Source organism: Cloeon dipterum, chromosome 2, assembly GCF_949628265.1.
Source record: "Cloeon dipterum chromosome 2, ieCloDipt1.1, whole genome shotgun sequence".
Classification (NCBI taxonomy): Eukaryota; Metazoa; Arthropoda; class Insecta; order Ephemeroptera; family Baetidae; genus Cloeon; species Cloeon dipterum.
In genome coordinates, this window is record NC_088787.1 from 25,077,730 (window position 1) to 25,090,864 (window position 13,135).

At 43.0% G+C, this 13,135-nt stretch overlaps 2 protein-coding genes across 2 annotated transcripts; one reads left to right on the plus strand and one right to left on the minus strand.

Moving 5' to 3' along the window:
• The first annotated feature begins 60 nt into the window (after positions 1–60).
• On the plus strand, positions 61–1,813 carry LOC135937197 (uncharacterized). The gene is made up of 7 exons (XM_065480294.1): positions 61–331; positions 384–732; positions 785–820; positions 875–1,047; positions 1,096–1,290; positions 1,346–1,558; positions 1,616–1,813. Exons 1-7 carry the CDS (start codon positions 206–208, stop codon positions 1,748–1,750), a joined length of 1,227 nt encoding a protein of 408 aa, XP_065336366.1. The 5' UTR covers positions 61–205; the 3' UTR covers positions 1,751–1,813.
• On the minus strand, positions 1,807–11,787 carry LOC135937192 (fatty acid synthase-like). The gene is made up of 33 exons (XM_065480288.1): positions 11,485–11,787; positions 11,034–11,186; positions 10,804–10,977; positions 10,480–10,680; positions 10,187–10,425; positions 10,001–10,135; positions 9,851–9,946; positions 9,596–9,796; positions 9,175–9,546; positions 8,884–9,073; positions 8,589–8,818; positions 8,373–8,533; positions 8,173–8,316; positions 7,975–8,119; positions 7,798–7,914; positions 7,630–7,738; positions 7,311–7,571; positions 7,072–7,254; positions 6,688–7,010; positions 6,420–6,638; positions 6,230–6,361; positions 5,956–6,173; positions 5,476–5,902; positions 4,955–5,419; positions 4,389–4,901; positions 4,138–4,272; positions 3,816–4,082; positions 3,542–3,761; positions 3,266–3,480; positions 2,951–3,214; positions 2,642–2,893; positions 2,349–2,588; positions 1,807–2,294 (listed from the first exon to the last, which is right to left on the minus strand). The coding sequence occupies exons 1-33, from the start codon at positions 11,663–11,665 to the stop codon at positions 2,190–2,192; spliced, it is 7,287 nt and encodes a 2,428-aa protein (XP_065336360.1). The 5' UTR covers positions 11,666–11,787; the 3' UTR covers positions 1,807–2,189.
• Positions 11,788–13,135: the final 1,348 nt, after the last annotated feature.

Below are 13,135 nucleotides of genomic sequence, written 5' to 3' on the forward strand. Positions count from 1 at the left end.
CGCACGCTTCTAACTTTTGCTGTTTGATCAATCAAATTTTTACAGTTTAGCGAAATTTTTCTAAAATGTAGATATAATAGCACAGAGCATTGACCTGATTTTGATCGAAAAGGGAAGCGGAGAAAAGAGGGGCAGTGGAGCAATAGCTGCTTTATCATAGTATTTTATAACTCACTCCGCAGTGTCAGTCGCACGCCGCGTGGCGATGAAAGCCAAATTTCCGGCTATGAATTCGAACCAACTTCAAGCCATGACGTGCGTATTCTTTGTAATCGCAATTACTTGGCACATTTTTCAAAGCAATAAGGAATTGACGCAACTGAGGAAAGTGGTGAGGATGTTCAATTGAATTTTCCAGCTGAACTATTAATGAAACTACAAAGGTATTTGAACAAGAAAAGGAGCTAGTAAAGCTGCGAGAGAGCCACGACTCCATGAAATGGTCCATGGACTCTTTATGGGTGGACGTTAACCGCGAAGCCGCGAATCTGGTTCAGACAGAGGACGATGTCTATTTAAAAAACTTGGTGAACCAGGCAAAAAGCATGGTGGACTTCACAATGATCAACGAAACAGCCATGATGGATCGGGCTATTAAAGAGCTCAAGCAATACGCGCAGAGTGAATTAACAGAAAAAACTGGCGGAGGCTTTGAAAATCAGTCTATTCAAAGCCTGGCAAATGACATACGAAAGTTTGCGACGGACTTTATAGAATCCAAATTTCCTCCAAGTAGGCTTTCTTTTGGCTCACACTTGTTACAAAAATTGACTATGACTTTCAGGCGTCAAGAAGTGGTTTGTGTATTACCCGGCTGAAGGTTTGAAATAGTTTTTCGGTCTCTTCCAGATCCTGGTGTGAAAGTAAATTTCAGTGGCGAGGATATCTAAATTCGTGAGGGATGAATCAGAGTTGATAAATTACCTGCGGCGTGAATATTTCGTCAAGACAAGTAGCCCTGAAGATCCATACGTCCTGAACCAGCCACACAAAGAAGACCATTCTGGTGGCATAGTGCTCAAGTACACCAATCTTTTCAACAATAAAGTCAGTAATTTTGTCAACATTTTTAAGAGATTAAATGGGGATTTCCAGAAAAGTGGTTCCTTCATTGAGTGTGGAGCTGGTGACGGCGAAAACACCTCGAGTACTCTTTATCTAGAACGCCGTCTACAATGGTCGGGTATTTTGGTTGAAGCAGACCCTGACAACTTTGCATCGCTTATTAAAAAGCAAAGAAAGTCCAATCTCGTTCCAGCGTGTATTACCGCCAAAGACAAGCCTGAATTTGTAAGTGCATGCCAAAAAAAATCATTTAAATGGTAATTTAATTTCTAATTCCAAGGGAAAGTTTACGGCATCGCCAAAAGGTTACGTCAGAGTTAGCGATAGCACGCATCTCGACAGCAAAACTGGAATTTACGTCCTTTGCTTTCCCCTGAAAACCATTTATTTAGCTCTAGAAAAGAAAGAGGTCGATCTTTTAGTTTTAAATATTGGCAGAGGTGTGGAGGAAGAAATTATAAAAACCCAGCCGTGGAAAGATATAAATATTTCGGTAGGTGTGATGGCCGAAAAAGCAACATGTGTTTCAATTATATTATTAAATTTTCAGGTGATCTCAATCGTCTACCCTTCTGGAATGAATGTCACTGAGCTAAAAATACACATGAGTCAATTTAATTATAATGCGACTGGAGATGAAACTGGAGGTCCATTAATATTTGTTAAATATAATTTGAATGTGTAATAAGGAATAAACTAAAAAGGTTTATCATATATTTTGTTGAATTATAAAAACTAATGTTATAAATAAAATGAGCCCTATGCGGGCAATTTTATTTCTAGTTCCTCGACTGCTATTTACAGTATAAATTAAACAAAGTCGAGCTCAGCTAGCTGTGATCGCAAATCGACAAATAAAGTAGTGCTCGCGGGAAAACTTTATTTGTCGATTTGCAACTCTGTCGAAACAAAAAAAAGTAGAAAATTCTTATTGCTCAAAAACAAAAATACCGGAAAATAAATAACTCGACAAATAGACGAGTAAATATGTCGCCGGTTGAACTCTATGTAACACAAATTATAAGTTCTAAATACGTTTCTTAAATTCAGACTTCCGCAATAAAATACAAAACAGCGCAAAAAATGGCACGTCGTTTCTTCGCAAAATATTTACACCAAAGCTCTCAGTTGAATGCCTCGGTGTTAATAATTTCTGCAGTCCTCTGGTTGTGGACGATTCCAATGTGCGTTCCTTCCACCTCGTGAACAGTGACGGTTGAATCGCACAGCTTAAAAGTTAAAGTTAATTGAAATGCATGCTCATATTTTGCAAAATTGCTCACCTCTGAGAGCCCATAGTCCTCATCAGCCCCAACAAAACGGGTTACCGTTCTTATCAAGGTGACGGAACTCTTGACCTTTCGCCCTTCAGGCCACGAGTATCTCAGCAGGTTCGTGCATCGTTTCTGAACAGCGTCGACGCAGAGCGCGTGGAAGTCCCGCTGGGTCGCGTCGGGGAAATGAGCAGCCGTGGCCGCCAGTCTTGCAGTCCAGTCGGGAAGTTTGACTAGTTCAGCCGCCACCTGGATAAAGCATTGCTTAGTTCGTTTCGTTTTAGTGCGATTTAGTGTCTTGCCTTGGTAGCATCGGTGATTCCAACTATGACCATCAGCTTTTCGAGGAAGTTCGACTCCCATTCGGCGGTGCTGGCACCAGACACGCCAGTTCGTGCGATTCCCTGAAGTGAAGCCAGCGATCCATCGACCAGCACGACTTTTACCTCGTGACCTTGGTCTTCCAGCTTCAAAACCAGTTCCATCAAAGGAATGGTGCCGTAAGAGTAACCGACCAAGTGGTATGGTCCATTTTTCTGGACTTTTTGCAGGCGCTGACGAAAAAAAAACGAAAAGTTAATTTTTTTCCTTTTCATCAATCAACGTTTTACCTCTAAAAGTACATCAGCGAGATCGGAGATGTTGTGGCTCTTAGCATCTAAAGGCAATTGCAAGCAAACGACGGGACGATTGATTTGTTTAGCCAAAGGCTCCATTACCCAGGCGAGACCCTCAACGCCGGGAATCATGAAAAGAGGTCTTTGGTCGGTGATTTCGACTTCTGAAGACAGTGGAACCGCAGACTGCCGTGCCTTTTCAGGTTCACCAACCACACTCAGCAAGTGCTGCAGTCCTCCTATCATCCACAAGTTATCCTATGAAATTTCTCAGTATTATTTTTGACGAGTTAAAAAAAGGTTTCTTACATCTTCTTTTCCTTCTTTTTTATTTCTATGCTCTTCTTGCAAACTGTGTGCCAGTTCCGTCAGCCTTGCGAACGTCAGTCCTCTTATGTCCTGAGCAGATAGGAACATTTCGAACTCTCGTTCTAGAGTTTGTTTGATTTCGACTGCCATCATCGAATCCATTCCAAGCTCAGCCAACGTAGAGTGAAGTGACACGGTTTTCAAATCCTTCAGTCCTGAATACCAAAAATAAAATATTAATTCCTGTCTATTTTCTTTTGCAAAGAAGCATGTTACCCAAAATATTTCCAACGGTGTCTACAACTGAGCCAGCAACCACTGTCTTTTTGGATTTTTCAGCCACCACCATGGATCCAACCACAGCTGACTGCGTGTCGTCCTGAGGAAGACACATGAAAGTGTCTAGTACTGAAAGACAGCTTGTGATTCGCTGCTGGATGGTTCCTCCAATGACCAATTCAGCCACTGGTGCCTCGCTGTCCTTATTTTCAGTCATCTAAATTTTTCAATTAAAAAGAGAGTCGCCAACTAACTCGCAAAAAATGCTTACACTCTCGGCGACCAAGCCGACATCGCCTATTGCCCCCCACTGAACGGCAAGAGCAGGGAATCCCTCTGATCGCCGCTGCTCGCACAGTCTCTCCATCACGGAATTTGAAAGGCCGTAGTTCGTTTGTCCAGCATTGCCTCTGCCACAACTGACACTCGAAAAAACAACGAAATGCTCCAGCTTCGGGCACATTTTGCGGGTAACTTTGTCCAGGATCTTTGTTGTCGTCGCTTTAGGCAGGTAGGACACGGCGAAATTCTCTTCATTCTAGTAAAATACGTACAGTATTACCTCTTTTAGGTAATCACTGTAAATATTTTACCTGGTTTTCGAAAATGCCATCTCGGAGAACAACAGCCAGGTTGAAAATCGCTGCAACCGGTCCCATGTTCAGCGCTTGTTGCACAAGATTTATGCAGCCTTGCTCACACGTTACCTCCGCTCTCGAAATTACGATCTAATAAAACAATTTTCATGAAAGCATCAAAATTTTTGCAGAAATACATTAATTTTTGCGAAGAGAATTAAAAATTCTAAAAATTATTGGAAAAAATAAACTTTCTGTCAAAATACCTCGACACCGTAGCTTTCCCATAGCCTGATTCTCCACGCTTGATAGCCAGTGCGCACGCCAGATCTTGAGCTAAGTATCAGCTTTTTGGCGCCACGAATGACCAGCCAGTCCGCGAGCTCCAGCCCGAAGCCACCAAGTCCTCCAATAATTACATAAGACTTCACTGGGTCGCAGAAAAATCTCGGAATTGCTTCGACCGTTTGTGACTTTGGTCTAACCACGAGACTTTTGTCGTTCGCATCAACCTCTTCTTCTCTGATGCACAGCAAAACTTTTCCAATGTGTTTCCCGGCTGCCATGAATCGGAATGCCTTTTCGACTTGATTGGGTCCGAAAACTTGTCTCGCGAGGGGCTTGATGGCTCCACTTCGCATGCCGTGGGCGAACATTTCCCGCAGCCTTTTCTTCTCGTAAAGTGTTCCCTCGATAATCGAGTCGAGCAAAACTCCGTGAACGCTGATGTCTTTCAAGAAACAATGCATGCCAAGTGGCGAATCCGCAGCCATGTCGACCTGCATTAGAATTTTAAAAATAAAATAGTAGACTTTAAAATGGGACCATTTACCTTTCCGATTTCAAGGAATCTTCCGTGCATCGCAAGACACCGAAGCGAAGCTTGCAGTTTGTCCCCAGCCAGCGAGTTCAGGACGAGATCGACACCTTTTCCTTCTGTGCGCTCCATGATCATTTGCTCAAAGCTGGTATCACGAGAGTTGCCGATATTGGCCTCGGGGATTTGGGGGAACTGGCTCCTAATGAACTCTATCTTTTCAGGGGTGCCGACGGTCACAAAGACGTCGCAGCCCATGTGCAGGGCGACATTTATGGCTGCTTGGCCGACGCCGCCACTACCGGCATGGACCAGCAAGGTCTCGCCTGCTCGCATGCGCCCACGCACCACAAGAGCGTAGTAGACTGTGCAGTAAACCGCAGGAACTGTGGCTGCCTCTTCCAAGGTCCAACTCGGAGGCACGTCCCACACCAGCAAGGGGTCAGCAAGAACCAAGTTGGCCAGTGCTCCGCTGTTAACCTAAAGATATTTGGAATTAATTCAATTAATTATAAATTTTAAAATGATTGAGTTACCAATCCCATCACTCTTCTGCCTTCTGCGTCGCGTCCCGAAAATTCTAATCCCTGGACGCAGTCTTGACTGCGGCGGTCGGGAGCAATGACCTCAACAGCCAGTTTTCCTGTCGCAGTCATTACATCTCTGAAGTTCAGTGCCGAAAAGTAAATGTGGTAGAGGTTTTTATCTCCAAAGTTTTGCTTGAGGTCATTCAGCGGGCCCTGGAGCCATTTGAAGCTGGACAGATCACCACGCGTCAGCACGTTGACGTATGCGTGAGTGACTTTTGCAGTTTCGCACTCGAGTGGCAAGTGCCTGTAGCTGCTCCAGCCTTGTCCGTCCGCAGCCAAAATGTTAATCAACAAGTCACTGCGCAGCTGGCTAGCGTACAGAGGATCCTGCGGAGAGAACGGCGGGGCTGAGGGGTCCTGAATGAACACGCACCTAAAAATTATGGTCAGTGTTTACCAGGAATATTGTATTTAGAATATTCATACCTAATTATATCCCCTTGAGTTTCTCGAGCAAGGCAGTTAACCAGCCCCATTATGCCAGATTGTGGGGCGTTTTGAGAAACGAGATAAATCCTATTTGGAAGAGGCTCCATTTTTAGGGCTTCTTGAATTTCCGCGACCCAACCAAATTTAAGATCAGCGTCCACCTCCGGTATCTTAATCACCATGTCCTTTACATCATTGGCTTGTGCGCTGTCCATCTAGAACACGAATCACGGCTTCATTTTATACACTAAAATTATTTTAAATCTCAAACCTTTCTGGCAAGCATAAACACGCCTTCCTCTTCTTCCTCATTGTCTTCGTCGTTAAATGGTATCACAGAAACAATGGTGCAGCCGAGTCCCTCTAATTTCTGCTCAGCGCTTCTCTCGGTGCCCTTTCTGAGCTATTTGGCATGCATGAATTTTTTGTTTTTCCTGCTGTTATTACTTTAATAATAATACCTGCAAGAGAATGAAACCTCTAGGCAAAGTGGCCGCCACGGCATCATTTAGCACTTCAGGGAGTGCAAGCAGAGTTGTACCCTCTCCGCAGGTCATGATATGGGCTGCCGAATCACGATTTATGGTTTTTCGGTCGTCCAGAGTGACTCCAACCAGCAAGTTGCCCTCTGTCAGCGTTTCCGTCATTATTGCGCCAGCTCCGCAAAGCACAATATCCGCCTGCGCGTGATTGTTAATATGAATTTAAATTGAAAAAGGCAATCCTTACGCTCATGACTGGAAGGTCCCCGAAAATGAGCGGCATCTTTAAGCTGATGAGAGTGTTTGGATTTGCCTCAATCGGTGGAATCCACTCGACGACCTTGTATTTGTTGGTGCCCATGGTGTTTTCCAGAGCGATGTGCGTGCAAATTCTCAGCGCAGAAGAGTCGCTGAGGACGTTTAATGGACGATAAGGAATAACTTCGTACGTTTCCAAAAGAGGATCCGCCATGGGCTTTCGCCTGGCGATCACACTGGCTTGCAATCCTCTCACTTCCACACCTCCAGACTGAAGCACCTCGTGCTTCTTGTACACGGCGAACGGGAATTCTGAAAATGTTTATTTTATATCTTTTTATGTTAAATTTTATGCGGTGCACGTAAAATATACCTTTAATTTCGCTCGTAATGTTTTCTTGGATCATGTTGAGATGTCTTTTTGGATCAATGGTCAATTTTTGAATCGATGTCGGCACGTACAATGACCTGGAGTCGAGCTGCAAAATTTCCACCTGCAGGAGTGTGTCCATAAACGCGACCCAGTTGTCGTCCCATTTCAGAACACCGTATTCGCCTATTTTCGTACTCTTGAGTAATATGATGGGCATTTTTAAAATATTTAGTTTTTACCGGAACTGTGAACGTGTTTAATTCCTTTGAAAATTCCGCCATAGTTGTATCCTCTCAATCGCAATTCTTTGTAAACGTCATTTGGAGTCAAAGGTGGTGGAGTAAGAGGAGTATCTTCGTAATTCGGGTTCGGAAGGTCCAATATTTCCTTGGCGATATTCTCAGGTTGGTAGAGTCTGCCCGTGACAACGGTGCTCCCGCTTTCAACCACTTCAAACGTGCCTGTTCCTTTGGTCACCATAATTGTCAGACTAACTGCGCCTGTTTTAATGAAAAGGTTTAAAACACATGCAATTTATTTTTTCGCAATTTTCTGTACCATCCCTGGGAATATTAGTTGCTCGCAAAAATTTGACGTTTTCAAACACAACCGGCACATCAGTGATCATTTTGTTGCTCATCAAGGCATACGTCTCCCAGGCAAGGAACTGTCACAGAAGAAATGCAAAATTAAATAAGTAATTTTTACAGCGGAATGCATGGTTACCAAATATCCTGTCGCAGGGAAAAGAATTCTACCGTCAATTGTGTGCCCCGTCAAAAATGTGTTGTCCTCTTCTTGCAAGTCCACACCAATGGTTCTCTCACCAGTTTCAAGTTTGCTCTGCGTTAAAAAAAAATTGTCAAAGGAGTTACTTTTGTAGAGAATTTAAAAAAAAATAACCTCATTTTTATAAATAGCAACGTGCCAATCTTCACTGTGTTGCCACCTAACTAAAGGTGAGATCATCGGCGTTCCTCTGCTGACTGGGAACATCACAGGTGGCATCAGTTTGTTCACCTTGGGCTGCAAGCCGGCCACAAACATTCTAAAAGCTTTATGATATTAAATATGAAAGCGAATAATGAATATATCGCTCACCTTCCAAATGCATTGTACAAAACATCAAGCCCGTTTTCAGCACCACGTTGGGTCAGAGCAATGTTAGTGCACTCCAAGCTTAGTGTGCGTCTCAGTATAGCTTGCAGAAGCCCATGAGGAGCAATTTCAATGGTAATAGCGTCTCTATAAAATTAATTAAAGGTTTTAATGAGAATTTAGTTGCTATGAATCTCATATACTTTGGCAAGTGCTTCAGCGCCTCAGCAAAAAGTACAGGGCACAGCAAATTGTTGGTGTGATATTCTGGAGATGAGTACTTTGACTCTTCTTTTTCCCACTTTGAAAATGGCACCGAGCTACTTATCCACTTTTCTGAGCGTGGCTTTGGCTCTGGAATAACCTATATAAAATAGCTTGTTAAATATAACTCAAAGACATTTAAAATGAGATCTCACTTCTTTCAAATATTTGAGCAACTTGGGACCAGCGTCAGCAATGTAGCGCGAGTGATACGCAATATTGGAGCACGCGACCTCCCTTGCGAAAATTTCCTTTGCCTTGAGTTCGGCGACGAAGTTTGCAACAGACTCAGCTGGGCCAGAAATTGTGCAAGAGTCAGTTCCGTTGTGACAAGCGACTTCAACGTCAGGTGGACACATAGGAGCTGCCATTTCGTAGGCGAGACCTAATTTAAAAAAATATATGCATGTGATAATTTTATGCACGTAAAAGAATCGCTAGTAAAATTACCGACTGCCGCCATGGAACCATGGATCAGTGGAGTTTCAATAGACGCCAGACCACGTGAATAAGCAGCCAGAACCATTTGCTCGCCAGTGAAACAGCCGTCGGCATAAGCACATCCCAGTTCGCCTACCGAGTGGCCAACAATTCCGTCAGGGTAAATTCCTGTCTCTGTGAGCACGTCGACAAGTCCAACCTAGGGATGGGGTTATGGAGCAATTAAAAATTTTCAATCAGTATTATTCATTGAAATAAATTAGAATCAAAGGAAAAGATTTTAAATAAATATTTTTGTACCTGCACGGCTGCAATGCCAACAAAGGCGTTGAGAATGTTGTCAAACATTTTGGGGTCATCACTGGTGATGATGTGACGGATGTCGATTCCCTTGGGCTTGAGCACCGCGTCACACTTGTCGATGGCTCTAGCGAAGGCCGGGATGTGCAGCAGGTCGCGACCCATGCCGACCCACTGGCTGCCCATGCCCGCGAACACAAACCAAATGGGGCGTTTTGCGCCAGGAAAGTGCTGGGCTTCGCGCAGTTTGGATTTACCCTGCTTGCCTGCATGCAGGACCGAGTAGCCGCGGTACAAGTGTCCTGGAATCTTTTCTTCGTGCACGCTGTTTAAAAGAGCGACGTACTCGCTGTCCAATGGCCGGTCTTCAAACTGGAAAGTCATGTTAAGGTATAGGTGGAGTATTTGGATTATATTTTACTTCTGCTAAAATTGTTTCCACCGCCTCTATCGTCCTTCCGGAGGTAACAATCAGTCGGGGTCTTCCATCTAAAACGGCTGCGTCTTTTTCTGGTTTTTGCACTGGGTGAGAGCGCAGAAGCCCGTGAGCATTTGCACCACCAAAACCGAAAGAATTGACTCCTGCGAATCCTCCGTCCCAGGGCGTTGGATCTGATACCACCTTAAATTCAAATTAAAATTAATCTGCTGCACATTTAAGTCGGAAACATTTTACTTTAATTCGGCCTTCAGCAAGGGCTGGCACTCCTGGTCGTGGGTTTACGAAGTGTAGATTGGGAGGAATAACTCCATACTCCATTCCAATAGCTATCTAAATAAATAGAAAATTAATTTTTGTTTGTGGCCAGAAATATTTCATTTTTACTTTAATAACTGAAGATAGCGCGGACGCAGGCTCAGAGTGCCCAATATTGGATTTCACAGATCCAACCAACAGAGGCCCTTTGCGGTTCGCGCACATGACTCGGTCGATTGTATTCAGTTCCTCTGGATCCCCCACCTGTGCGAGTTTATTTATCATTAAAGTGTAACTTTTATAAACCTCACTCACTTTTGTTCCAGTTCCGTGGGCCTCAAGGTAGCCGAGGCTCTCTGGTGGCACTTGGCACTCTTCATAAAATTCCTTCAGTAAGATTCCTTGCTGCACTCCAGACGGGTAAGTGATGCCTTGCTCCTTGAATCCGTCGCAGTTGGTTTTTGTGTGCATCACCGTTGCATAAATACGGCGTGCGTCTTTGGCCTTCTGCAGGAAAATCACGGCCACGGTTTCGCTGCGCACATAGCCGTCCGCTGGTATTCAAAATTGATAAATAAATTTATTCGCGTTGAATATTGGTCACCGACCTGCCGCGTCGAAAGACTTGCACTTTCCCTCGGGTGAGAGTACTCCGAGTCTGGCGAATTGCAGTGAGATGAAGGGGTGGAGGGTGAGGTTTGAGCCACCGACGATGGCTGCATCGCACTGTCCGCTGCGAATCGCTCGCACTGCGTGGTCCAGCGCGTACAAACTTGATGAACAGGCCGTGTCCACTGCGTAGCTTGGACCTGTTTAAGGAAATATTTTAAGTTAGAGCTTTTGAAGTCAAATTTGGTTATTTTTAATTAACGCGATTAAATAAAATTTCTGCGTACACAAAATGAATTGTATCTCTTTAATTTTAAAATTACCGTGGATGCCAAGCCAGTAGGAAATTCGGTTCGCAAGCATAGCCCTGCTGCAGCCAGTGATGCCAAAGCCGTGGATCTGAATCTTCTCATAAAACCAGATTTTCTCCGACTCGCTGAAACACGCGCCGATGAAGACGCCGCACTTGGTGTCTCGCAGGCTTAGGGGGTTTACTCCTGCAGTGCATCAAGCATTAGAATTTTAAAACTGGATTTACGAAGTGATCTTATACCAGCATCGACAATCGCCTCATAAGCCAACTCAAGCAGAATCCTGCACATGGGATCCATGGTCTGCGCCTGTTTGTAGTGCACAGCAAAGAAAGACGCATCGAACTTCTCCAGGTCCCTGATTTTACCGATGCGACGCGGAATCTCGTTATGATCTGCAGAGTGATTTATTTTTAATTTTTTTTGCAACTTGAGGGCAAGGGATAAGATTGTTCAATAAAACAAAATAACAATAACCTAAAATTAACATCAGACAATTATAATTTAGCTCAAAAATAAAATTATTTAGTACTAATAAAATAAATATATTTAATTTGCGAAAACTGATGATACACACACTTTATATTATGATTTTGTCTAATAAAAACTTCAATCCAATTTAAAAAATATTTTAAATTTCAAGTAGAATAAAAAATAGCTGAATTGGGTAATTAAAAAAAAATAAAAACTCACCAATATCCCATCTGCGAGCATCCTGGGTAATCATGTCTACCTTGTTGTAAAGGTTGTCCCTGAACTCATAGACGCTGTTGGACTCGGGAAACCTGCCAGACATGCCAGTGATAACGATGTCGTCAGGCTTCTCGCAAGGTGCCAGCCCTGAGGGCACTTGCTCGTCCACCGCTGGAGCCATCTCTTCAAACACGCCCGCCGGCTTAAGCTATCGAGATGGTCGCGAATAACTCTTTTTTCCTCTCAGTCTTTCTTTGTTGCGAATGTCGGCGCGGGCGTCGAAGAACTGGCTGACCACCGAACGGCGCACCGCCTTTTAAGGCGAAGAAAAGACCGCCTCCTCTGGCCGAGCACACCTGTCATCACGCCACTGCATATAACGCCTTCCTCTCTCGTTATTGTTTTTCCGTTTGTGATATCCTTAAATTTCAAGTACTAAAGTACAGCGTCTGGCAGAAAATTAATTAGGAATTGCCTCTAAATAAAAAAAAAATATTGTTGAAAATTATCGTTGCTACTTTCTCGATTTTGGTACAAATATTATTTATGATAAATAAATTTGTTCGGATCATTAATAAGTTTAATTATTAAATATCAAACTATCCGTGTAAAAGTTTTAGCTACATTTCTAATTTTCTTTTACTTTCTTTACTGGCCGTGTACAATCAAGTAGAAAATTTATAATGTCTACGTTTTAATTTTTATAAAAACTCATGTTTATTCGTAAAATATTATCTTTAGCGGTCGCGAGTAAAATATATGAAACACAATTTGTTATTTAATGCCTTTTAGTTTGAAATCCTGTCATGAAAGGAATTGTTTATTATGGTGGTCGATGACTTGCCAAAATATCTAGGACAGCACCCAGCATGCTCAACAGCATAACATCACTCCTTGACCCTTCTACGCTCTATATATTTTAAATTTGAAACAAATCAATTTTACCCGTGTAAAAAGTTTATGCTGAGTTAAAATATTTTTCTTGATAAATCCGATAATTCCTACGAGGTCCTTTTTTCATGATGAATTTAAATGCTAGACATTTATTTAGAATCGAACGAAGTTGTCTTTATTGTTTCGGCATCATGGACAAACAGATAATTCATAGGGAATTTACATTTTCACGTGTAATCAATTAAATCAATTATTAAGAAAATGGTAATCGGTTTAAAAAGTTCAAATTCAGAAGATTTAAATACAAGTAATTTTGTATCATCTGATTTAGAAGAAAGTAAAAGTAATTTTCTTCCCCTCGATATGCAAAATATGAAAACAAAACAGCTTTCTCTCTCATTGCTTGCACGTGCTGTTTTGACAGTCGAATTCAGGTGCACGCACACTGAGCGCATGGTCTTAATTATTCGTACAGCAGAGAACAATGATATAATGGATGGCTTGTGCGTCGGCCTGGCTGCTGATTAATCAATAAACAATCTATTCGTCTAGCTCGAAAATGAATGTGCCGTGGGAAGGCGACCAGGTGACAATGCTGACCATTCCCACGGGGCCACGCTCTTGAACTCTCGCCGACCACTTTTCGTGCCGCGCAGTTGCCAACAAAGGCAAAAACGCTCCAAACCCAGAGCAGAGAATCAAGGAAATAATAAGGAAGTGCGTAGTTTATATCGATTCAACACCAACGGTGTGAATT